Source organism: Branchiostoma lanceolatum, chromosome 1 (assembly GCF_035083965.1).
Source record: "Branchiostoma lanceolatum isolate klBraLanc5 chromosome 1, klBraLanc5.hap2, whole genome shotgun sequence".
NCBI lineage: Eukaryota > Metazoa > Chordata > Leptocardii > Amphioxiformes > Branchiostomatidae > Branchiostoma > Branchiostoma lanceolatum.
Genome location: NC_089722.1, coordinates 42294929 through 42318562, shown reverse-complemented (window position 1 = coordinate 42318562; position 23634 = coordinate 42294929). Strand labels below are relative to the sequence as shown.

The 23634-nt window shown below is 41.3% G+C and overlaps 3 protein-coding genes across 4 annotated transcripts; 2 read left to right on the top strand and 1 right to left on the bottom strand.

Moving 5' to 3' along the window:
• Nucleotides 1–463: 463 nt before the first annotated feature.
• LOC136423866 (NACHT, LRR and PYD domains-containing protein 12-like) lies at nt 464–7752 on the top strand. The gene is made up of 5 exons (XM_066412240.1): nt 464–762; nt 2550–2645; nt 3488–6299; nt 6747–6859; nt 7253–7752. Exons 1-4 carry the CDS (start codon nt 489–491, stop codon nt 6814–6816), a joined length of 3252 nt encoding a protein of 1083 aa, XP_066268337.1. The 5' UTR covers nt 464–488; the 3' UTR covers nt 6817–6859; nt 7253–7752.
• Nucleotides 7753–9249: 1497 nt separating this feature from the next.
• Nucleotides 9250–18364, bottom strand: LOC136423913 (immunoglobulin superfamily member 22-like). Of its 2 annotated transcripts, none has more exons than XM_066412316.1 (9): nt 18095–18364; nt 14812–14932; nt 14325–14384; nt 13878–14126; nt 13381–13407; nt 12931–13239; nt 12458–12742; nt 11557–11979; nt 9250–11394 (listed from the first exon to the last, which is right to left on the bottom strand). In XM_066412316.1, the coding sequence occupies exons 2-9, from the start codon at nt 14918–14920 to the stop codon at nt 11249–11251; spliced, it is 1608 nt and encodes a 535-aa protein (XP_066268413.1). In that variant the 5' UTR covers nt 14921–14932; nt 18095–18364; the 3' UTR covers nt 9250–11248. The 2 variants fall into 2 exon arrangements, with proteins under 2 accessions (XP_066268413.1, XP_066268404.1); XM_066412307.1 differs by having other exon boundaries at nt 14812–14929.
• Nucleotides 18365–19848: 1484 nt separating this feature from the next.
• LOC136426981 (uncharacterized) lies at nt 19849–23391 on the top strand. Its single transcript, XM_066415703.1, has 2 exons — nt 19849–20181; nt 23267–23391. Exons 1-2 carry the CDS (start codon nt 19908–19910, stop codon nt 23389–23391), a joined length of 399 nt encoding a protein of 132 aa, XP_066271800.1. The 5' UTR covers nt 19849–19907.
• The last annotated feature ends 243 nt before the right edge of the window (nt 23392–23634 follow it).

Sequence of the window (23634 nt, the reverse complement as noted above, 5' to 3'; positions counted from 1 at the left end):
GACGTCTAAGGCGGTTTACCGGCTATACCAAACAAACAAACAAACTAAGACTCAGGAGCAACAAAAGACCACACGATCCGTCACCTTCCACCTTAGTTTGAACTCTGGATCTACCTGGCTGCTGGCGTACCGTTACCACAGTTGACAATAGGGCCGTACCAAAAACTTCTAGGGGTGATTCTATCCCTGCGCTTCCACTTTTAAACAAATATACGGCATTTTGAAACCATATACATTATGTATTCAACTATAGCGTCCACAACTTGATATGAAATTGAAGCATGAGCTAAGAATTTTGGATAAGAAGGAGAGAAGAAGACATAGTGATGATTAGTAGAACAGAATATGGCCCCCTTTTTTAACTTTGATCGTTCCCGAAAAAACACCGTGAACACGGAACGCACAGAAGCTCACAGAAGGATTGGCGATTTCTGCTAGTATCGGCTGGTGTTAGTACATACTAGGTTGTTGGCGCTAAAGTTCTACAAATGGCGGACAATCCTCGCCAGGATCTGTACCTGGAGATATCCCGGAACCTTGTAGATGAAGAATTAAGAGATCTCCGCAACTATGTCAGCGGTGCGAAGATTTTACCAGCGGGGTTCGTCCAAAAAGCCGACGCTCACCAGATATTTAACCAACTGGAGAAAGAGCGGAAGTTAAAGCCCGGAGATCTCGCCCTTCTGGCGGACCTGTTGAGAAAAATCGGCAGACATGACTACGCTAAGCAGGCAGAGAAGATCGCTGAGGGTGAAAGAAAAGGTACGTTACACAATTTAAGGGTCGTAGGACTATTAATATGAAACATTACAGGTAACGGTATGGATAACGCTGTTATGCTATACGGAAACACAGTGGCCAGTTAATGAAGTAAGTAGATTCAACATTTCTGGAAACTTTAAATAGAACTAGAAGCTACATTAGCTGTGCTGAAAAATAAAGTTGGTGACGATGCCACAGTACGCCCCTCAGTCTTTATACAGTCTGAGACAAGAAATTTTGTTGCCACCTCGACTCCAGGTACACCTTAAACATGATATTGCTTGTTGGCAATCAAAAACTGTATAAATTATATGATATGACTTGTGTGTTTGTCACATAATGTAGCCACATCGGACATAAAAACACGGGGTCTACCGATGGTCACGGTTGAATGTCTCAGTATCAGGTTGAGCAAGTCATGTACGATACGCTACGTGATATTTACGTTTCACGAAAGCATTGGACCGATCGCGAGCTTCAGGCTGAAGGTCCATGTTCTAATAACTGAATAACGCACACGAGTACTCAGTTTGGGGCTGTGTTTGTGTGTCTTTATTCTGTGTGTTTATTCTGCTACCCTGTGATAAAATTTGTCTACTCCTACTTATGGCTGGACACCATGTACATGTACGTCTGCCTGCCTTTATTTTGTATAAAAAAAGTTATGTTGATAATGAAAGTAAATTTGTATCACATATACACATCGCACTTACAACGACTATAAGTCATATCCATGGATCCAAAGAGTACACCTGTTCTTGTAATGTAAGTCTAGTCTTGAAAGTCCTGCTATTTGCTCAGACGCAGGACTATGTTTTGGCGCGTACGCTGATAATAGACCTCTGTCATGGACACCGCTATCCTTTGTCCAAGCGACGTCTGGAGTTCAAAAGAACAGTTTGCTTACTGTTTACGCTCCGAGTATACAATCCAAAGGCAGTGAGGTCGTCCAGGTAACCCTTTGTGTTCGGCCTGACGTCTTGACGTGTGAAGGCTGACCAAATTTCGCCTCATCTATATAAAGGCAGCAACTTGAGAAGGTCTTGGCTGGGTCAGAGATCAAATCGGACTAGGGTCGGGGTAGCCTCCTTCGCAGACTTCCCATAACGGCGGCGCGTATATATTGGGGGTGGGTGCAAGGTTCTCTAATGCCGGCAAGGGAGTTTAAACGGTGGTCGTCCCTCGGGTACACAACTCCCTTGGCTACACAACTCCCTTGCCGGCATTAGAGAACCTTGCCACCCCCCACCCCCACCCCCCTATATATACGCCGCCGTTATAGGAAGTCTGCGAAGGAGGCTAGGGTCGGGGTGGAATGGAGTTTCAAAACTGCGATGGGATTCCTCTATCCCTAGAACTACTCCTAATATTACTATTTTGATCCAAGTTTCCTCCAAGATATATTATAGACCTTATCTAATGAACTTGTATTATAGCAGAGGAATACTCGGTCACAGTTTTAGACAGCGTATGATCCTCAGTCAATACTGTGCTAATACATAACAAATATTAGCCCCTGTTTAACTTGAAAGTCTGTACGTATTGTACAGCGGTTGCAAATTGCTGGACTGTGAATTGCGGCTCATCTTAGGTTGGCAAGTGGTAGACCCGTTATGTTAAGATGCTTCGAACTTGAACCATCAGGAACAATGGAACAAAATTCTCAACTTAGTCAGCATAATCCTTTATCCTGAGAACCATTATTATACAATGTATTGCTAATTACAATGCTACTGGGAAATCAGTTGATACTTTTACTGATATTTGAATTCATCCTTCTGAAACAGGTTCACCCCAACCCTCTACCAGCCAGCTGAAGAGGAAGGGGGAGGATGGAGAAGAGTTTCCTGTGGAGAAGAAACCAGCTCCTTGTAGAGAGGAAGGTGAGATGTTATGTCCTTTCTTCACAAATCCAAAAATCATTATCTACAAGAACAATATCTTCAGGATGTGAATAATGTTGAAATCTGCAAAGCAATAACACAGTTAAGAATAAGTAGCCATAGATTGAATATAGAAACAGGTAGATATTTTAATGTAGCTCCCGACCAAAGGTTTTGCCCTTTCTGTCCAAATCGAATTGAAGATGAGTTTCACTTTATTATGGAATGCACTAAGTATTATGCTCTACGCGATGAGTTATTCACCTCTCTCAATTCAAGTACTTCTGGTTTTAAGACACTTAATGCTACAAATAGATTTGACTATATATTGAAATGCAACAGCTCATACAATGTTAAAATAGGCAAATATATAAAAGATTGTTTTGTTATTAGAAAAAAATAATGATACTCAAAAGTAGCCCGACTTAAATCATGTAAAACCTAAGATAGTCATTTTGTTGTAATGAATAGTTTTATTCCATACTTATGTCTTGTTCTATGTTTACTGTTATTGCCATACTCTGTACCTGCTACAATAGTCGCCCAATAAAGTTCTTCTATATTCCATATGTGTGTAGTTCAATACAAATTTTGCATGATCCACATCTGAATATTATAGCAGGCTGAAATTGCACAGTGTCAATTGACAAAAAATATATTGCTGATTTATTTATGAATGTACCAGTATTCAATTTTGCAGATCAAATATCCAAAATCCGTGGATTTAAGATGCCAGGCTTTTACATCTGAAATCTGATGGCGTTTTTGCACCTAACTTTACTTGATTTAGATGCTTACTAATGTTGATCTAGAAATCCCAAACAGTGATCTTTCTATTCCAGATGTGTTCCAGACGTCCACGAAGGAGTACTATAAGTTAAAGCTGACTCACTTTAAGCCTCTGATCTGGAATGACAACTTCACACTCGAACTCAATGATATCTTCACTCAGCTAGAGTTGATAGCAAAACATGAAAAACATCTCAAAACATCTCAAACATATAACTGGTCAGAATCCATGAGGGGAGAACAAAGGAAAGAACTGAAGTCATTAGACGACTTGTTCAAGCCAAATGTCACAGGACTGTCCACAGCACCAAGATGCATTCTGATTGAGGGTGAAGTCGGAGGGGGGAAGACAACCTTCCTGTCCAAAGAATCCCTAGATGCCGTCTCACAGAAAACAGAGCTGGGCAGACGGCACGACATCGTCCTGTTGATCCGACTCCGGGAGGTGAGAGAGGGGGAGACCATAGAGGAGATGGTGTGGGACCAGTGTGTTCCTGAAACAGCTGGTATTGAACCGCAGACCATCAGAGCAATCCTAAAGAGAAACGAGTCCCATGTGCTCTTCCTCCTAGATGGGTATGATGAGCTGCGGCCTGAGGCCAGGGCAGCCGGGCAGGCCATTCCCAAGCTGCTGTCTGGCAAGATGTACCCCAACAGCACGATTGTGATCACCTCCCGACCCTCAGCAGAAGTGCAGCAGTACACCCGGCCAGACTGTCATGTACACATCATGGGCTTCTCAAAAGAACATGTGGAGAAATACATCAAGCAGTATTTCACTGTTGTTGGGAAGCAAGAACTGACAAAAACACTTGCTGTACAAGTCAAAGATAACAACCTTTTGAACACTTTAATCTATACACCGATATTCCTGATGTTTGTCTGTCTGCTGTGGGAGGAGAACCAAGAGATGGTGTCTACTGGAACAATGACGGGGCTCTACGACAACCTGCTGACATGTCTGGTTAGAAAGTACTGCAAGCGGGAAGGAGTGGACATGCCAACAGAAGGGCTGCCTACAGAGGTTGCTGAGTCATTACTGCAGCTCGGCAAGCTTGTGCTAGAGGCACTGCTGAGGAATGAGACCCTGCTTGACCTTACAGAAGTAAAGAGAGAGAACGTTGATTGGGAGTTGCTGTTAACACTTGGTGTGGTCTCATTGGAAGATTCGTCGTCAAAAATGCATCCTAGGAAACAGCTGAACTTCTCCCACAAGACCATGCAAGAGTTCCTGGCCGCACGATATGTTGCTCATGCTCTGTTGAACCAAGACATCGTAGAGCTGCTGCAGCTCACCTCCATAAGCAAGGCACTTGAACTCAGTAACCTGCTTCAGTTCACGTGTGGCTGTGACTCACGGGCAGCACAAGCTGTGATGGAGGAACTGAGCAAGATCAGCAGCAGAGAGTTCACGCACTTGCAACCAGAACATTTTGAACATTCAAATGTGCCAATAGATCGAAACATGCGAAAGTCCTGCAAAACATATAAAAGGTTTGCATCCTTGTGCCTGACCATCCCCAGTGAGAGACAAGAACCAGAAGTGGTTCAGGGTATCAGTCAAGCCCTACCAATTGTCATGCTGTACAGCTCCATTAACAGTAGAGAAGCCACAGCTCTTAAGTATTACATACAAAATCTTCATTCAGCAAACCTTCCAGACAGACTCATACTTAAGATCCGCGGAGGTACTGACAGCAGAGACACAGTTCAGTACCTACAGCAGTGTTTTATAACTTCACTCCCTGGACTTAAAGTGAACTTGACACTATCAGTTGACTCACCTGATGAGACAGCCAGGCTGGTTTTAGTTCTGAAGAATGTTCCTGGTCTGAGGGCACTGGATCTGTCATGCACACACCTAACACCATCATCACTCCAGCCACTTGTGCAGGGGTTCAGTCTCATGTCTCTGTTAGAGGAGTTGGATCTTTCTGAGAACGATGACCTTGGTGATGCTGGGATGGAAGTCCTACAGGTTGGGCTGTTCAAAGTTCCACACCTGGCTGTACTCCGTATTAGGTACGTAGGCATGACAGCTGTGGGCATGTCATACCTGGCTTCCTGTATGCACCACCTAGTGGGACTGAGAGAACTGGATATTAGTGATAATCCGATCGGTGACACTGGGCTGGAATCTCTCACCGCCATCCTTCGCACCTTCACTGCCATATGCATGCAGGTGTTGGTCGTGTGTAACATCGGTATCAGCCCCACAGGCATGCACACACTGGTCCCTGCACTGTGTCAGCTAACCAGACTCATCAAACTGGACATAAGTTATAATTATGCCATAGGAGACCTCGGGCTGGAATGCCTGGCTGCTATCCTCCACCACCTCACAACCATGAAGGTGTTGGTTCTCTACAGTACAGGTATCAGTGGCAGGGGAATATCATCCCTGATCAAAGGTCTGCCTCACCTGGTGCAATTACAGGTGTTGGATGTGAGCTACAATGACATAGGAGACTCAGGGATTGTCTCACTGGTGCAAACACTCTGCCAGCCCAGCAGCTTGGATATGGAACAAAACCCACCTGGTGACAAGAGTCTGACCACAGCCCCTCACTGTAACAACACACTACAGGAGCTGAACATCAGGTGGAATAGTGGAGTAACAGGAGCCGGACTGGGGAGGGTCGCACAGCTCATCAGCGCACTGCCAGCACTGACCGGGCTGGACATGTCTGGTGACGATGACACACCTGCACACCTGTCTGACACCGCTGCCATGGCTCTGGCCGAGGCTCTACCCAGACTCCCTGCCCTGGAGCAGCTGGACCTGCAGTACATCTCTATGGAGCCTGCAGGGTTCCAGGCTGTGGTCCAGGCTGCTGAGAAACACCCAACACTGGAGGAGCTGTGGTGAGTAGTGTTGGTTTAAAATCCTTGGTATACTGTTCCTAGTAGGTTATCTAAGGGACTCTAATAATTCAAAACATTTTATTGGTATAAGTATGAAATGTTTTGAATTGACTTTTGCAAAGACTATCTGCACTATATGCATACTACATCAAGTATATTAGATTTTGTTAATATAATAAGTCATCCAGATGTTTCAAGTGTCCACCTGACACTTTTCATCAGTGTAATTCTGTTACCCAGTGGTATAGATTGAATTACAGTTCTATCCTACTACAAGATACATTGTTTTTGTATGTTTGTACTAATATTTAATCATCCAATGACCTATATGGAATTTTTTATTCACAACAATAGTTTTACTTCCATGCTTTTTAGTGAAAACTATGATAATGTCTGTGGTTTGATTAAGTTACTAAGCATTTTTGTTTTTCCTTTCTCCATACACAGGTACACTATTCGTGGAGTTCCTGAGGGAGCGGACACCACAGCCAGCTGCCTGCTGCTGGCCCGCCTCTGAGTCCCCAACATGGCGACCTGTTCTGTACATTGTCTCAGCTGAGGTCAGCATACTGTATTTGTCAGCTTATAGTAATGCCAGACATTGATATAAAAGTGATTTTGTTTCCATTTAGTAAGAGCTGTCCGAATACTTATTGTATGAATCTTACAGCCCCAGTGCAACAGTTCTGAAAGCTCTGTAGGAATAAACAAAGCTGATTATATGTGGTGACAGGTGTTTTTCTTGTAGCTGCTTACATAAATGATAGTGAAAGCTGCCAAAATACATCATTTTGTCTAACATAAAACTTTTATTGTATCAATAATACAGTTCCAGTGCAACAGTTTTGATTATATGTGGCTGGTTTAAGCTGAATATATGTGATTGAAGGTGTGCTAACAGGTGTGTTTTACAGGTGTGCTAACAGGTGTACTAACAGGTGTTTTGGTTACAGGTGTGGCTGTCCTGACAGGTTGGAAGCCTGGCCGTCTCTAAAAAAAACATTACAATCGACAATCTTTCACCCCAACATCTGCCTGGATACCTCTTGCGATTTCCTATCACAATTTTTTTTACTCAACTGATCATATACATATCTGGACACCAGACCACAAAATATGATAACAAAGGGATACATGTTTAGTACTAGTAATGCCTGAAATCTTCCTACTGATAAAATAACAATATATGAGAAAATATTGTAATTAGTGTTTTTTAATGTGATAGCATCTTTTGCATGTTCGATTTGTACCTATATCATCACTTCTTTTGACATTCATTAAGTCATTTGTTCATTGACCAATTCATGCATAATAATTATATATGTGAGTTGTAATTTTCAGATGTTATTTGTACATGTACAATATTTTCTATGTTGTAGTGGACCATATTAATGTTGCTGCACTTTATGCTGTGTCAATAAAGCTAACATCTATTCTATGTTCATTCATTCCATTCAGTCTTTCACTTCATCTATTCACTGATTCCTTCTTTCATTTACTCCTCCAATGTTCATTTGATCATACATAATGCAAAAAACAGCTGTAAGCAGCAAGCAATGTAACAAGCTTAAGATATCGTTTATTGATGAATCAATAATAATCAATTCATAACCATTGAAACCTCTCAACGAGTTATAACTTGTTATTGCCCACAAAAAAAGTTTCTCTTATATTTTGAATTAATGGTCCTAACATTGTAAAATCTCTACTGATTATAATTGTTGATACCCAGCTCCAAGTGTGGATTCACAAGGTCCTTTCAATGCAGTTCTATGGTCCTCAGGCACTATTTGTAAAAAGTACTTTATTACTAGTAAAAATGCCAACAGTTTTAGCAACATCGGATGCCCTGGTCACTTTTGTTATAAATTACAACTTTTCATCAACCATGCCCCTGAGTCTGATAATGAACAATTTTTCTAGAATTTTACATCGGTTTCGTTAACACAGTAATTACAAGAGTCTGAAGACCCAAAATCTCCATGAAATTTGTTTTTATATATGATGTGAATTAAGTTATTTCTTGTTGCCGCTGGTTGTTTTGTTTTATGTGCCAGAGGGTTTCCACATAATAGAAACAAGTATACAGGTTTGTTAGTGTACCCCTATGTTGTTTGACCACCGGTTGTTGGGACCTGGGGAATACTTGTCCCAGATTTGAAACCAACAGATGTGAGCCACCACAACATGCCTAGAATGTAGATTTTCCTCATTACTTATCCAAATTCAGTCCCAAAATAATTTCCATAATTTGCACTTCATTGTGTACATCTCCGTCCAAGCTAACTGCGTATTAGATAACATGAAAATCTGTCATTCCTTTCTACGGTTATTCTCCTTAGAAGATTTTGACAAATACGCCATTGCAGTTCCAGTGACACATACCAGCGGGCACAAAATCGACCTTGACCTTTCTCCTCCCAAGACCTACCCACATACCAAATATCATTACAATCCATCTACACGTTCTTCAGTTTTGCTGACTTTAAGCATCCGGTGACACAAACATACACACACGCAAACACACTCAAAACAATATCCCCATGAATTTTTTTTTTCATGGAGATAATAATGTTTTGTTATCCAGTAAGTCTATATATGTATAGGTACTGTTTTACGTCTTTTAGGAGTTATATGTGTTGTGAAATATGACAACTAGCACAGAGGCTTCTTCCCTCATCATTTGGACCATCGGTCTAGCTTTCTATATGTGCATGTAGCTTTGCCAGGTCCACACGGCACTATGTTACAGTCGTCGTTGATCGGACAAGGCCATTATTGATGACTTATTAACACACACTCGGATATTCTAAGACAAGATGTTATCGTTGCATATCAGGTTATGTGTACACTGACGGGAATGACGAGTATACTAAGTGACAGCAATGTATTGGCAGCCAACATAATGAATCATTAATGATACATGTTTATTACAAAGGAAGCCATAGAATCAAATCATATCATCTTTATTCCACATGTACACCAACAAAACACAAAAATCTGTTTCATGATAGTATTGTCGTCGACTCATAATAACTGCAATCTAAATTGATACCAATCTGTACAAATGTTATCTCCAAGAAAGTCATGGGACATTAAAGGATTGTGATTTTTTTGGAGCCCTGACATACTGCGTTTCCGAGGAACGAAGCATTCAGAAACCGCTTCAGTATCTATGTTTCTCCCCAAATCTGCTTGGAGATTGATGTTACTTTTGATGCAAAAATCCAACATCAACATTACTGCAAATTTCAGGCACAAGTCAGTTTATGAACGCACGTAGACAAAATCTCATACAAACATTTGAAAACACTCTAATGCGTATATAATTATATACATTGTATGTGTAGAAGTCCTATATATCCGTTGGCAGAATTCTATGTTTACACTTTGTAATCATATCTGGACATGACTTACATTACACATTTACGTAAACCTCCATAATGTAGTAAATTCCCATCATCACGACCAAAAAGTTTTAGCATTGTCCCATTAATGATGCATCATTAATGGGACAATGCTAAAACTTTGCCCTTATTTTCATAACTGCGAAAAGACATAATTAATACATTATTAATATCCACAAGTTGATACTTGTGTAGTAGAGTTAGAGTTACTAATCAAACAAACGAAGAAACAAGCACACAAACACTGAAAATATATCATTTCAAATCACTGTCCCCATCCCTTCTGTCCGTCATTAGTACACACTTAGTTTAAAACTGACAATAATACAAGTATGAAAGGTTTACTCTATCTATTGCTTAGCAAGGATAACCTGGAGTCTAGCCTTGCTAGCAAAGGTCCGCTCACAACGGTAGCAAATCTAACAAGGCTGGACTCCAGGCTATCACTACTAAGCAGTGTATACTAAGTAAACCTTTAACACTTTCGAATTTTTTTAGCATGGTGGCTTTGATATCTAACTTGTCTTTGACACACTCTCGTGCACTCTCTTGTGTCCGGGCGTAATTTGTGCACTGGCAAGCATTTTCCTAAACCTTCTACAATACTATTTTTCATGACTTACTTCGGATAGGTTGTGTTGTGTTTTTGGTTAGCTGGGTTTCCCAGGATGAGTTTTGTAGTTTTCTTATTTCTGTCAACCCAGCCACCTTCACATTTTGTTGCCACACTTGTTTTTTGCTTCAGAATCGTCTCCTGGAAACCGACTAATGGCATAACACACCAGGTTTGTACTGAACAGCGCAGACTGCATATACGGTCGGATTTATTTGATCCACTCACATCGAGAAGGCCCCTATTACTTTCGACAAGTGCGGTGGGTTCTTTGACGTGATAGAGGTGTGGCTGTCCTCAAACACGAGACCTCCATTTAACGTGATACTCGAGGGACGTCTCTAACCGAAGCTAGGTACTCATTTTCACCTCAGTGAAGTGAGTAAATTCGTGTTGAGTGCCTTTCCCAAGGGCACAACGTCAGCGGGACAAGCCCGGGGACTCCGGATTGGAACCTCCCTCAGTCGCTATATATAGACTTGAGGGTGTACAGAAAATAATCGGGGGGGAGGTGCCCCTTCAACCTCTGTCTTTGTACACTTGTGTACTTCACTAATGAAGGTATTTTTACCAATAAACCAATATGTAAGCGGAGCAGTGCCAATAGTCCAGCCTGTTGTCGTTTCAGTGTAAATATCGTCTCCCAATAGTCGATATACCGCCGTGTGCTTCACTCAACTAATTTTGCTCCTCTACACGCTCCTTAATTGATGATAATAAGCACTTAAATTCCACAATTCGTTGTCTGATATAGTAGTAAACATTCCATTACTAACTTCGAGTACTTCTATTTGGGAATTTTTATGTCGTTAAAAACATCTCCTAAATTGACTATTTATCATTGGAATCGTTCATTCATTGGTTTACTCGGACCCTATCCGCTCATTCGCCTTTAGTTTTCATTTGTCTGTTTTGTTGGCAAAGTGGCCCTACGGGAGAAGTGGTGCATGACATACTTTATGCTTGTGTCCGACTTTTTTCCACTGTACATGTTTCTGCAGGCCATTCCTTCTTCTCTTGGCGGTAGGGCGCTTTTCCGAATGGAGTTCACGAAGTACACCAGCACAAGGGAGATCTGTATGCATCAAAAGATCGAAAATGAAGAGGCAATCTTAGAAAAAAAAGAATTCTCTTGCTGTCATTGAGAGGAAAACATAATCAGCACACCATCAACCGGTTGATACAACGGCAACGATAACTACATGTTCTCCACACAATGTGAAAAACAAATTCTGACCTGTGATCCTTGCATCGATCTCTTTCATCCGTGCGTACACGTCTTTGGTTGGAGTTTTCAATGCTCTGTAGCCATCGATGCTTGGGCATGTGAACAGGAGATGTCTGCAACACGAGCGGACGTCGTGCGGGTCTACGGTGACTTCAAGCTCGACCTTACTTGCGCCACAAGCACGAAGAACGTCTTCTGTCACAAGCAGCTTCTGGAAATATTGACGCACTTCTCCCCGGCGATACATGTTCCATAGTTCTCGTAAACCTGCAATATCATGGCAACTGTATACGTAGACGATGCTTCCTTCCTCCACCGCCTTTCCTTTTAGCCCCTGGCGGTCAAAAGCTTCCCCCCAGACAGCGTTTTGGGCAGCCTCTCTGTTCCGGTCAGCGTCTCTCACATTCACTCGTATGCGAAGCTCAGGATCAACTGCAAAAGAATGAGGTAACTGTGTAACTACCATAATGAAATTGTGAATTAAGTTAGATGATTTTTTTTTTAAATCTGGCCGGGGGCCAAAATGGTAATACCGTGATGACGACATGTGACCCAAATAATTGGTCACCTTGGTGACTTGAATTGGACTTAAATGCACACTGCTTAACTGTGTCAAAGTGGATGTAAATAATATCTTACCAGCTTTTTGTGAGGCATTCAATTTCAAACTACATCGGCGGAAAACGTGTTCCTTTTGCAAGTTTATCTTTGAATATCACAGTAGAAATTAAACTTTCCGACGGCTTATCGTATCAATACAAATTCCTGTAAGGTTTTCAGAACTAACTAATTGTCCTACAACATCCGGCTACAAGATGAGATAAATGGGTAAAAGTGTTGTCTAATTTCGCCCGCAACACCATGTGTCCATTCATCCATTTTGTAAACACACCGATAAAAAGTGACGTACCCATATCAGAGGGATCACCTCGATGGCCTTTCCGGTTAATTGCGGACACTCGGAATCGGTGGTCTTTGATGGGGTTGATTTGCTTTACTTTGCACTGCTGCTCTGATGCTTTGGGGCCCTTTATCCGTATCCACTCCTTCCATGGGCTACCGCAGGACTTCTCGACAATGTAGGAAGATATGTGAGAACCACCATTGTCTTCCGGTTTGAGCCACTCCAGTGATACAATGCCCTCTTCACTGTTAACATCCGTCACGCGCAGGTTACGAGGTTTTCCGGGATTTCCTGTCAATGAATACAAAACATGTTTATGAACTTTATAAATCTGAAGGAACACCTCAGTAATCACAGTTGAACTATCTGATCATGGTGAATATGAATATGAATATGAATAAGCTATAAAGATGACAGACTGCGCTACAAAAAGTAATCAAAAGTTCAAACTCACAAGAAATCATGCGTGCAAACTGTACCTTGTATCTTGGCGATTCCCCAAGCTGAGTACGCCGGATCGCTGAATACACGACCGCGGTTCACACTTCTCACACGGAAATAGTACTGCTTGTTCTTCGTTAGACCCCCGACTTCGAACTCTGCTGTATCGGTAGACAGACAGTCCTGTTCGTGCGCTTTTTTCCAGGCACCACTTCCGGCCTCAGAATACTCCACCATGTAGCCCATCAGGAGCCCATTTTCACAAGTGGCTGGTGGCGTCCACCGTATCTTTATCCAAGACTCAGTTGTTTTCACCACTTTGACCTCTTCAGGAGCATCGGGCTTACCTACACATAAGCAAAAGAGTGCACATCCAAATATTACAACTAGGAGGCCCCCTCTTTTACCGGCTGGAGAACAGTTTCAATATTGTACCCCATTACAGAGAATTGAATTAATTAGATTGCACAGTAGTTTGAGAGACTTACCAGCGAATGTCAAATCCCCGTCAGCACCTAGATTAGTGACAAAAAGATGCATCTTTCGTTAGCACTCCCGCAACTGGCCAGTATTTATTATCAAATGATTAAAACTATTATCTATCCAACAACCAAAAGCAAAGCTTGTACCTTTCTGTACTCTAGATAGTACATTGAAATTATGACCATGATGATGATCCACTGTATTCTGCGGCTCGGAGGATATGACCATGGTTCACATAAAATACTAGTAGTCTACTCATTTCCAGTTTTCTCCCAATTGATTTATTATGGTGCGTCACTCATGACTAGTTCTTACCTTGCTCATACATTGATCGACATTAATTTGCTACAGTTGTAAAATTTACAATTCATGGCAAGTTACTTTAGTTTACTAAACAATGCTGTGGCCTACGCAGGAAACTGCATGCTATGCTAATGAAAAAAATTTAAAAAATACTCCACGCTACCTAAAGCAATCTAACGGCTGCATATGGCTAGCTCACCTTCTATCTGTTCTGCAACGTCTACACTGTTACTTTCTCGAATAGCTTTGCATAGCGTCTCCAGAGTTGCGCTCCTGCCCTTGACACTGCGCCACTGCTCGAGTATTTCTCTGCAACACTTTGCGGGATTTCCCCTGTGCTTTTGTTCTATGCCCTCGATGTCGACATGCTCCAGGCCTAATTTGTGCCCTAGTTCATTCCATTTATGCCGCATCTTGTCCACAACAGTCTTAAACACTTTTTGTAGGTCTGCAATAAGATAACGAGTTAGCATCAGTGTCACCAGCTTCGTTTTTTTCTGTAATCGCTGATATTGTTTAGTTTGTTTTTTAAGCTTAATTCTTGGTATCACGTCACCATACAAATGATTATAGATTCTACATTTAATTGGTATATCGAGACTAAAACAATTTGTAACTAAAACAATGCACCCGACTATGTACCTACCGTTAGTTTTTGGTCTTTTGCTTACGAAGGTTTGCTCCTCAGCTGACCTTGCCCGCTTACCTTGAATACGATGAAAAGAAATGTTATAGTTACATGCATGATCCATCGCATACTGCTACGACTGGACGGTAAGATTTCCAAGCATTATGACCCGTCATGTTACTGGTGAACAAAATAGAATTGCTTATTGCGATCGATTTTAAAGCAACTTAAGCTTGGTTGTCTATTGATCTGATTTGCCCGCTTCTTTACAAAGTCAAGAATAAAAAAAGTGAAGTGCGATAGATAACATCAAGACGTCCTCAAACATTTGCATTCAAGGCCGACGGATATTGGGTAAATGATTTAGTTCAAGCCAAGCTGGTTTGAAATCTATCGCAGTATTCAAGAATGATAGAATAAGCAACGCAAAATTCTTGCACGAAAATACAAAATAAACTGTTTTTCTGATGACACAAACTACATAAGAAAGCAAAGTAGAAATTACCTTTCGTCTGTGTAGCAGCTCTTTCTGGGCTTTCTCTTGGCGATTGGCGCAGCCGTCTCTGGTCTCTCGAACGTAAGTCCATCTGTAAGTTTTGTCCAGGTCCAGCCATGTTCAATTCCTGCTGTCAAAAATGCAGACAATACTGTGAAATAACATAAGCGTTTCATATCAAACACTTAATTTGCAAAGTTATCAACTTAAAGTCTGAGATTACAACTCTAATTTACACTTACGTCTAACACGTTTGTGGTAATATCAAGCTTTTCTAAGTCGCTTATTTCAGTCTCAAGTATTGAGAGATGTTTTTTAAAGTTTTGTTTTCCAATCTGCATGCACAGACAACAGATAAAGAAAGGACTAACGTGACATGGATAACACAGAAGAGCATGTGCAAGAAAAAAAGCCAAACCCTGTTGTGCTAGGCCCTCCTCGGATAGCTAATTAGATACTTATCTGAATGCAAAACATGATCAACAAGGTCACATACCAGGGGGCCCAAAATGGACCTTGAATGTCGGCTTCACAACACCCGCCCACATACCAAATATCATCATGATCCATCAAGAGGCTCTTGAGTTATGCTGACTAGAGTGGTCCGGAAACACAAACAAACAGACAGACAGACAGACAGACAGACAGACAAACAGACACACCCAAAACAATATCTCCATTTTTCATGGAGATAATTAACAGACTGAGGTCAGTAATCAACGATGCAATGAGTGAATGAAGATTAACGAAAGAACTAGCCGAAGGTTTTATTGATAACTTGAAGAAGGCTAGGGTAGGAAGGGAAGACATTCCTGAGATTACATGAGGCAGAAGTAGGGCCTTTCGTATGAAAAGAGAATGGTTATTCGATGTTTTGACGCATTTGTAGTGAACACCCCTGGGCCAGGGAAGTCCTGAAAGGGAAATTTATAGTTCCGAACTTGGGAGTGTTTGGCAATCATGAATTTGTTTGTGGCGTGACAGAAACAAAATCTGTTACCAACCATTTAACACAATGTGTCAGTAAAGCTAATCATTGACGATATCCTTGAAGCTACACAGTATTCGGGCGTGACAGCCAAGATGGTTCGGTCAAGCGTAACGAAAACCAACAGACGCCATTGCTCACTGAAAGTTCTGCTATTTGCCCCCCGACACAAGACTGAACCGAACAGTGTTTGCGCGTTCCACCCTAAAAGAACAGTGTCATGGACACCATTGTGCTTTATCAAAGCGGGTTTGGAGTTCTACTGGACTGTTTACGCACGTTTATAATTCAAAGGCATTGAAGTAGTCAATGTTATCTTTTGTGTTGGGCCCTGCATTCTAACCTGTGAAGGTTGTCTTCATTTCATCTATCTACATAAAGGAAGTAATATGAGAAGGTTTAAGTTGAATCAGAGGGGAAATCGAGCTAGTGTGGGAGTGTTGACTGTTGTAGGTGGAGAACTAGACCCTGTTTGAATTCAGTTTTCCCGAGACTTGTTCTTATATAATCACCTTGCATGATAACTATAAATACATACTGCATTCATTTGCAGCATTGTCCACAATATTAGATTTTTAAAATCGCTGTTCATACCAGTCTCATCTTGTCACTGTGACTAACATACATGTTCTTTGTCCCCTCTTCCTTCCGCACACCATATCATAGCAGTTGTTTGCAGAGGGATACCTATCCTCTCTTAAATTATTGATGAAATATTTGATTCTCTAAGAATTCGACTTTTCATGATAATCTAAAAAGGATTAGATTATCATGAAACTAGAGTTAAACCATCGCTAATTAATGTTAACCTTTACGACTGATTATTAGGAATATCGATTATGCAAAAAAGGCCCACATGTACATAAATTACATCAGATGATCATCTTCTCCATCCATATAAGACAAGTTGTCCAAATTTTTATTCTAAGACAGAAGGCTATCATGGACCGTAAAATTTCCTCCTTAGTTATGCAAATCCTATCCTTTCATTTGCATAATTATTTTCTGGTTATGTCAACCACTCAAAATGACGGCCATTGCATGTCCAGAACACGAGATATCAAAATCGGAAGTTACGCTGCAGTACCGCAGAAAATGGCTAGAAGGTCCATTATCGAACTTGACCTTCGTTGTCCCGACACCTATACATATACACATACCAATCTATCATAAAGAACCATCCACAACTTTTCGGCTTATGTCCATAAACAAACGGCAATGAAACATAACCTTCTTGCGTGAAGAATGAAAAGAAGCGGAGCCGTTCGTAAAACCATAATTTAAGCCACATACTGTATGTAAAACTAACAGCTCACGACATCATAGATGTTCGGACAAGACAGCTAAGATGGTTTGGCCAAGTGCAAATAACACCAACAGACGTTGTAATTCAGAAGGCCTACTTCCAGGCCTACCTCGATAAGCCGAGATCACAAGAAAAGAAATCCCAAACAATGGAAGGATTTGATAAAAGATGACACTGAACTCAAATGGGAAAATGGGTCCGTAGTGCCTCTCAATTCGTAACAAGAAGAAGCAAGCAACCAGCGCCAGGCCTGAGTCAGCAGTCAGTCCCATTTATAAACCACTGGGTATTAAGTGCTCGTCGACATGAGATATGCTAACGCATTTCGCGGGGTGCTACCTGTATTTTGACATGTCAATTTTCCAAGTAAACGAAACTATTCCTTGGCCTTGCTATAGCTAAGCGCTCGCTGAAATTCAAAATTCTTAATGTGTGCTTCGTAGTAACAGAATGTCAATCAGCGATCAACTTAACAGCACATTTTACACTAAATATGGGGATATTTGCCTCACAATGTAGTTCCAAACCTTCGATAACATGTCCAATCGTATAGATATTTACAGTTTGTCCTTAATTCCAAGTACAGTTCTGGTGGATATCTTTGATTTTACAACCCGGTTCAAATGACCCTCCCTGACCGTTAACTTTGCTTGTACTGTACCGTGTGTTCCACCTGTATAACCACAATAAAGACTTGCCAAAGAACATATCATGTGGATAATCATCATCATACATGCATCTGTCTCGATATACACGTGTCATTGGTATTCCCTATCTAATAAATGGCAAGTTTCCTAATTATGCTCGAATTGCGAGTTAATGTTAAAACGCCAGGCTAAGTGAAGTGCCTCTTTTATAGACACACATAAGGCCTCAGTAGAAACATAAAGTTTCTGGTAAGACGCAAGGAAATTGTAAAACCTACAAATATGATTTATGGATGTATGAATCTAATGATTATGAATATACATAATGTCATGTGCTCTCGAGTGACATACCTTAGATAGCAGCGAAACTGTGCACGGTTCTTGTTTTTCAGGCAACTTTTGTGATCCACGTCGGAATTAGCAGAAGTGCGTCACCTTTCCAGCATGCCTTATATCTGCTTCGACTTTGAATATCGTTGGTTACGATGACAACAGAACTACTAACAACGATTAAAAGTCAGATCGTCGTGCATCCAAAGAGTACACTTGTTGTTGCAAGTCTAGTCCTAGATCCTGTAAGTTCTGCTATTTGCTCCCCGAGGCAAGATTAAATAGACCATCAGTGTTTGCGCGTACCATGATAATAGACCACTGTCATTGACACCACCATTCTTTGTTTGAGCGGTGTCTAAATTTCAAAAGAACTGTTTACTTGCCTGTTCACACACGATGTGTCTAATTCAAAGGCAGTAAGGTAGTCCAGGTAACCTTTTGTGTTCGGCCTGGCGTTTTGACGTGTAAAGTTGTCTTAATGTCACCTCATTTACAGCGTACAGACAGGAAGCAACATGAGAATGTTTAAATTGACTCAGAAGACAAATCAAGCCAGCGTGGGGGTTGTTGACTGTTGTAGGTGGAATTCTCGGATTCCCCTGCCAGTAGAATCATACCAAATGACGTGGCAGTTTCTAACTAGACCATGAAGTTGAGCTGTTTGAATTCATTTTCCCCTGGAGATTAGTTCTTATCTAATCACCTTGTATGACAACTATTGTATTCAGTTGCAGCAAAGTCCATATTAGATTTTGAAAATCGCTGATCATTCCAGTCTTAATTATTATCTCACCGTGACAGTAGATAGTAGCACCAAGACATACATGTTCTTTGTCCCCTCTCAATTCCGCACACCATATCATAGCAGTTCTTTGTAGAGTGCTACATATCCTCTCTAAAAGTATTTATTCAATATTAGGTTTTCTCCAAATTCGACTAGTTATCGGCTACATAGTGTAATATATTTACCACGAATCAATCATAGACATACATCATCAACAAAGACCTGTATCAGCCGGGACCAAGACCTACATAACATATCATGAGTCATCCATAGACATACACATCGCATATCATGACTGATAATATAAGTTTTTTTATATCTGTGATGTTCAAAGAAGCCGAAGCCTAACCTCAGCTTTGGGAGTAGAAACTCATCGACAGTTTGTGATTCTTCACTATCTTCAGTAACTCAGTAGGTCATAGTTGGGCAAGTAAAAAAAAAAAAAGACTTCCTTTTTTCATGTTTTTTTCTTTCAACTTGGTGGCAAATGTCCATTTCAAGAAGATTAGGGTGATTCCCGGTGTGAGTGGAAGAAACGTTAGGTCTTACACAAAACTAGAAGTGTGTAACACCTCATATCAATTAATGGCGTTTTACCGGTTAAACCAAACGGACAGATGAAGACAGCAGGGAGCATGAAAGACCACACGATCCGTCACCTTCCACCTTTGAACTCTGGATCTACCTGGCTGGCGTACCGTTACCACAGGTAACAATAGGACCGTGCCAAAAACTTCTAGTGGTGATATCTACTCCTGCGTTTCGACTTTATAAGGAAATATACGGCATTTCGATCTATACAGCATGTATCTAATTGTAGCATTCACATCCTATTAAATGTGGGAGCATGAGCTCGGAAGTGGAAGGAATGTAGGTGAGAAGGAGGGAAGAAGATACAAAGACAATGTTGTCCCCTTTTTGAACTTCGAATAGAATGGTCCTCAAAAACACCGTGGCAAGAATGCAAAGAGTGGTAGGGGATTTCCACTAGTATCGGCTGGTGTTGGTACCAGCCGATACTAGAGTGTTGGCGCTAAAGTTTTCCAAATGGCGAACAATCCTCGCCAGGATCTGTACCTGGAGATATCTCGGAACCTTGTAGATCATGAACTAACAAATCTCCGTACCTTTGTCAGCGGTGCGAAGATTTTGCCAGAAGGAGAGATCCAAAAAGCCAACGCTCACCAGATCTTTAACCAACTGGAGAAAGAACGGAAGGTAAAGCCGGGAGATCTCGCCCTTCTGGTGGACCTGTTGAGAAAAATCGGCAGACATGACTACGCTGAGCAGGCAGAGAAGATCGCTGAGAGTGAAAGAAAAGGTACGTTACACAACTTAAGGGTCGTATGCAGCATTGTTACAGAATTAGTACGTATGGAACATTACAGTAACGGAATGACTACTGTTGTTACGATATAGAAAAAGCACTTACAGTGGTCAGTTAATCGAGTTAGCAGATTCTAAAGTCCTGGAAACTTTTATATAGAAACTACGTGTACTGTGTTGGAAAAGAAATTTGTTGTAGTACGCCCCTCAGTCTGAGACAAGACATTTTGTTGCCACCTCGACTTCAGGTACACCTTAAACATGATATTGCTTGTTGGCAGTCAAAAACTCTATATATAATATGACTTATGCGTTTGTCACATAATGTAGCCACATCGGGAATAAAATCACGGGGTGTACCGATGGTCACGGTTGAATGTCTTGGTGTCAGGTTGAACACGGGTCACGTACGATACGCTACGTGATATTTACGTTTCACGAAAGCGTTGGACCGATCGCGAGCTTCAGGCTGAAGGTTCATGTTCTAATAACTGAATAACGCACACGAGTACTAGGTTTGTGGCTGTGTTTGTGTGTCTTTATTCTGTGTGTTTATTCTGTTGCCCTGTGATCAAATTTGTCTAATCCTACTAATAGCTGGACACCGTGTACATGTACGTCTACCTGCCTTTATTTTGTATATAAAATGTTATGCTGATAATGAAGTAAATTTGTATCACATATACACATCGCACTAACAACGACTATAAGTCATATCCATGGATCCAAAGAGTACACCTGTTCTTGAAAGTCCTGCCATTTGCTCCGACGCAGGACTATGTTTTGGCGCGTACGCAGATAATAGACCTCTGTCATGGACACCACTGGGCTTTGTTCAAGCGATATCTGGAGTTCAAAAGAACAGTTTGCTTACTGTTTACGCACCGAGTGTATAATCCAAAGGCAGTGAGGTCGTCCAGGTAACCCTTTGTGTTCGGCCTGACGTCCTGACGTGTGAAGACTGTCCAAATTACATCTCATCTATATAAAGGCAGCAATGTGAGAAGGTCTCGGCTGGATCAGAGGTCAAATCGGACTAGGGTCGGGGTAGCCTCCTTCGCAGACTTCCTATAACGGCGGTATATATATTGGGGGTGGGGGCAATGTTCTCTAATACCGGCAAGGGAGTTTAAACGGCGGTCGTCCCTCGGCTACACAACTCCCTCGGCTACACAACTCCCTTGGCTACACAACTCCCTTGCCGGCATTAGAGAACTTTGCCCCCACCCCCAACATATACGCCGCCGTTATAGGAAGTCTGCGAAGGAGGCTAGGGTCTGGGTGGAATGGAGTTTCAAAACTGCGATGGGATTTCTCTATCCCTAGAACTACCCCAAATACTACTAGTTGGATTCAAGTTTCCTCCCAGATTTATTATAGACCTTATCCACTGAACTTGTATTATAGCAGATGAATCCTCGCTCAGTTTTAGACAGCGTATGACCCTCAGTCCATACTGTAGACTAATGTATAGCAAAGATTAGCCCCTGTCAAATTTAAAAGTTTGTATTTATTGTACAGCAGTTGCAAATTGCTGGAGTGTCAAATATAGCTCATCTTAGGTTGGTAAGTGGCAAACCCGTTATGTTAAGATGCTTCGAACATGAAACATCAGGAACTAGAGTTCCTCGAACTTATTATCTTCGCCAAATAATCAAGGCTTATTATGGATAGTAATAAATATTTACATGCTTTGATATCACCCCCTGAAAATTTTGCTGTTTGTAAGTTTTGAGGGTGGGGGAGATAGGGTTAAGAATCATTTGCTGGTACAGGACTAGTGTACAATGTAAGTGTCTTGTCTGCTGATATATGTCAAAACTGGTCATGAAAAAAATGAGTACAGTATGTTGAAATTATGGGCCCTCAAAGGTTTGAAATTGCAGTGTCGTAAGTTGAATGTGACGATGAAATGGTGCAGTCAATATATATGAATAAGAATAGAATAAATCTTTATTCCATGTCATACACATTTTGAAAGACATAGTAAATGTGACTTTACCGTACCTAGCAGTGGTGCAGTTTTGGAGCAATGTACTTTCCAAGCAGAGCCGTGTTTTTGACGTGTTTTTAGGTGTTTTGTCGGGCTTTCTATTTCGTCCCCTTTTCGTTATGTCGCCAACGTGCTTTGGACAAACATGCCTAAACTAAACATGTGAAAAAACAGCCGGACCCACACCTCTGCTTGGAGAGCAGTGCTGTGCTCTATTTGTTTATTTGACCTACTTTCCCAGGCCATCTGTTTGTAAGACCTGTTTTCGGGGAAACCGTCACATGTTTAAGGGTCCCAATATGAAATGCATCAAACTTTCCTTACTAATTATGCCAATTATATCCTGATTCGCATAATTAGTCGTTTATTATGTAAAGCACCATCTGAGCTATCTGAATGCCAAACGTCACGACGATCTGTCGACCCCTTCTCAAGTTATTCCTGTCCGAAGGTCAAAACAAGAACACCCACTGCAGTTCCAAACAAGACGCTAGGGGGCCCAAACTTTCACAACTTACTTCCTATAACATGAACTATCTACCACACAAAAATCATGACCATAGCACTTGTAGAAAACATGCCCTCAAATTTTAAAGCTCGGCTGCAGTACCTTAGGTACCCGCTAGAATGCCCATTATCGAACTTGACCTTCCTTTTTGTAAACCCTACCCATCCACTAAATATCATGCAGAACCATCGACAGCTTTTCGAGTTATCTTGTCCACAAGAAATACACATCGAAACAAAGCCCGCTGCAGTACCGACGGAAAATGCCAGAACCATTTTTGAACTTGACCTTCCTTTGCACAACCACTACATACCTACCAAAAATCATAAAGATTCATCGAAGCTTTCTTGAGTTATGCTCCTGACATACATACAGACCCACCTAACAGATTTTTCAACCGAAAACATAATCTTCCCGAGTACAAGTACTCGGCGAAGATAACAATGGAACAAATTCTCAACTTAGTCAGCATAATCGTTATCCTGAGAACTATTATTATACATGGTATTCCTAATTACAATGCTACTGGAACATCAGTCGATACTATTGCTGATATTTGAATCCATCCTTCTGAGACAGGTTCAGCCCAACCCTCTACCAGCCAGCTGAAGAGGAAGGGGGAGGATGGAGAAGAGTTTCCTGTCAAGAGGAAACCAGATCCTTGTAGAGAGGAAGGTGAGATGTTATATTCCATATGTGTGTAGTTCAATACAAATTTTGTAAGATCAACATCTGAATATTGTAGCAGGCTTAAATTGCACAGTATCAAGTATTACATTTTGATTTCAACTGTTTCAAATAATTGTACACATAACCCGGTTTCGTCAACATCCAAAAGTACCAGTTCCAGTTAAACAGAGACGTCTGTGACGTACATTCTAACTTTTGATTTAGAAAATCTACCGTAGCCGAACATTAGCCACAATAACTCCGGATCCATCCGGCAA

Bases quoted from the DNA above. Each gene is read 5' to 3' on its own strand.
- LOC136423866 (XM_066412240.1), top strand. From the start codon at position 489: ATGGCGGACAATCCTCGCCAGGATCTGTACCTGGAGATATCCCGGAAC. The intron at 2,646-3,487 runs GTGAGATGTTAT...TTTCTATTCCAG, and splicing joins AGCTCCTTGTAGAGAGGAAG to ATGTGTTCCAGACGTCCACG. The intron at 6,300-6,746 runs GTGAGTAGTGTT...CTCCATACACAG, and splicing joins CCAACACTGGAGGAGCTGTG to GTACACTATTCGTGGAGTTC.
- LOC136423913 (XM_066412316.1), bottom strand. From the start codon at position 14,920: ATGGCTGGACCTGGACAAAACTTACAGATGGACTTACGTTCGAGAGAC. The intron at 13,408-13,877 runs GTGAGCTAGCCA...TCACTAATCTAG, and splicing joins CGTTGCAGAACAGATAGAAG to GTGCTGACGGGGATTTGACA. The intron at 13,240-13,380 runs GTAAGTCTCTCA...GCTTATGTGTAG, and splicing joins CGGGGATTTGACATTCGCTG to GTAAGCCCGATGCTCCTGAA.
- LOC136426981 (XM_066415703.1), top strand. From the start codon at position 19,908: ATGGCGAACAATCCTCGCCAGGATCTGTACCTGGAGATATCTCGGAAC. The intron at 20,182-23,266 runs GTACGTTACACA...CTTCTGAGACAG, and splicing joins CGCTGAGAGTGAAAGAAAAG to GTTCAGCCCAACCCTCTACC.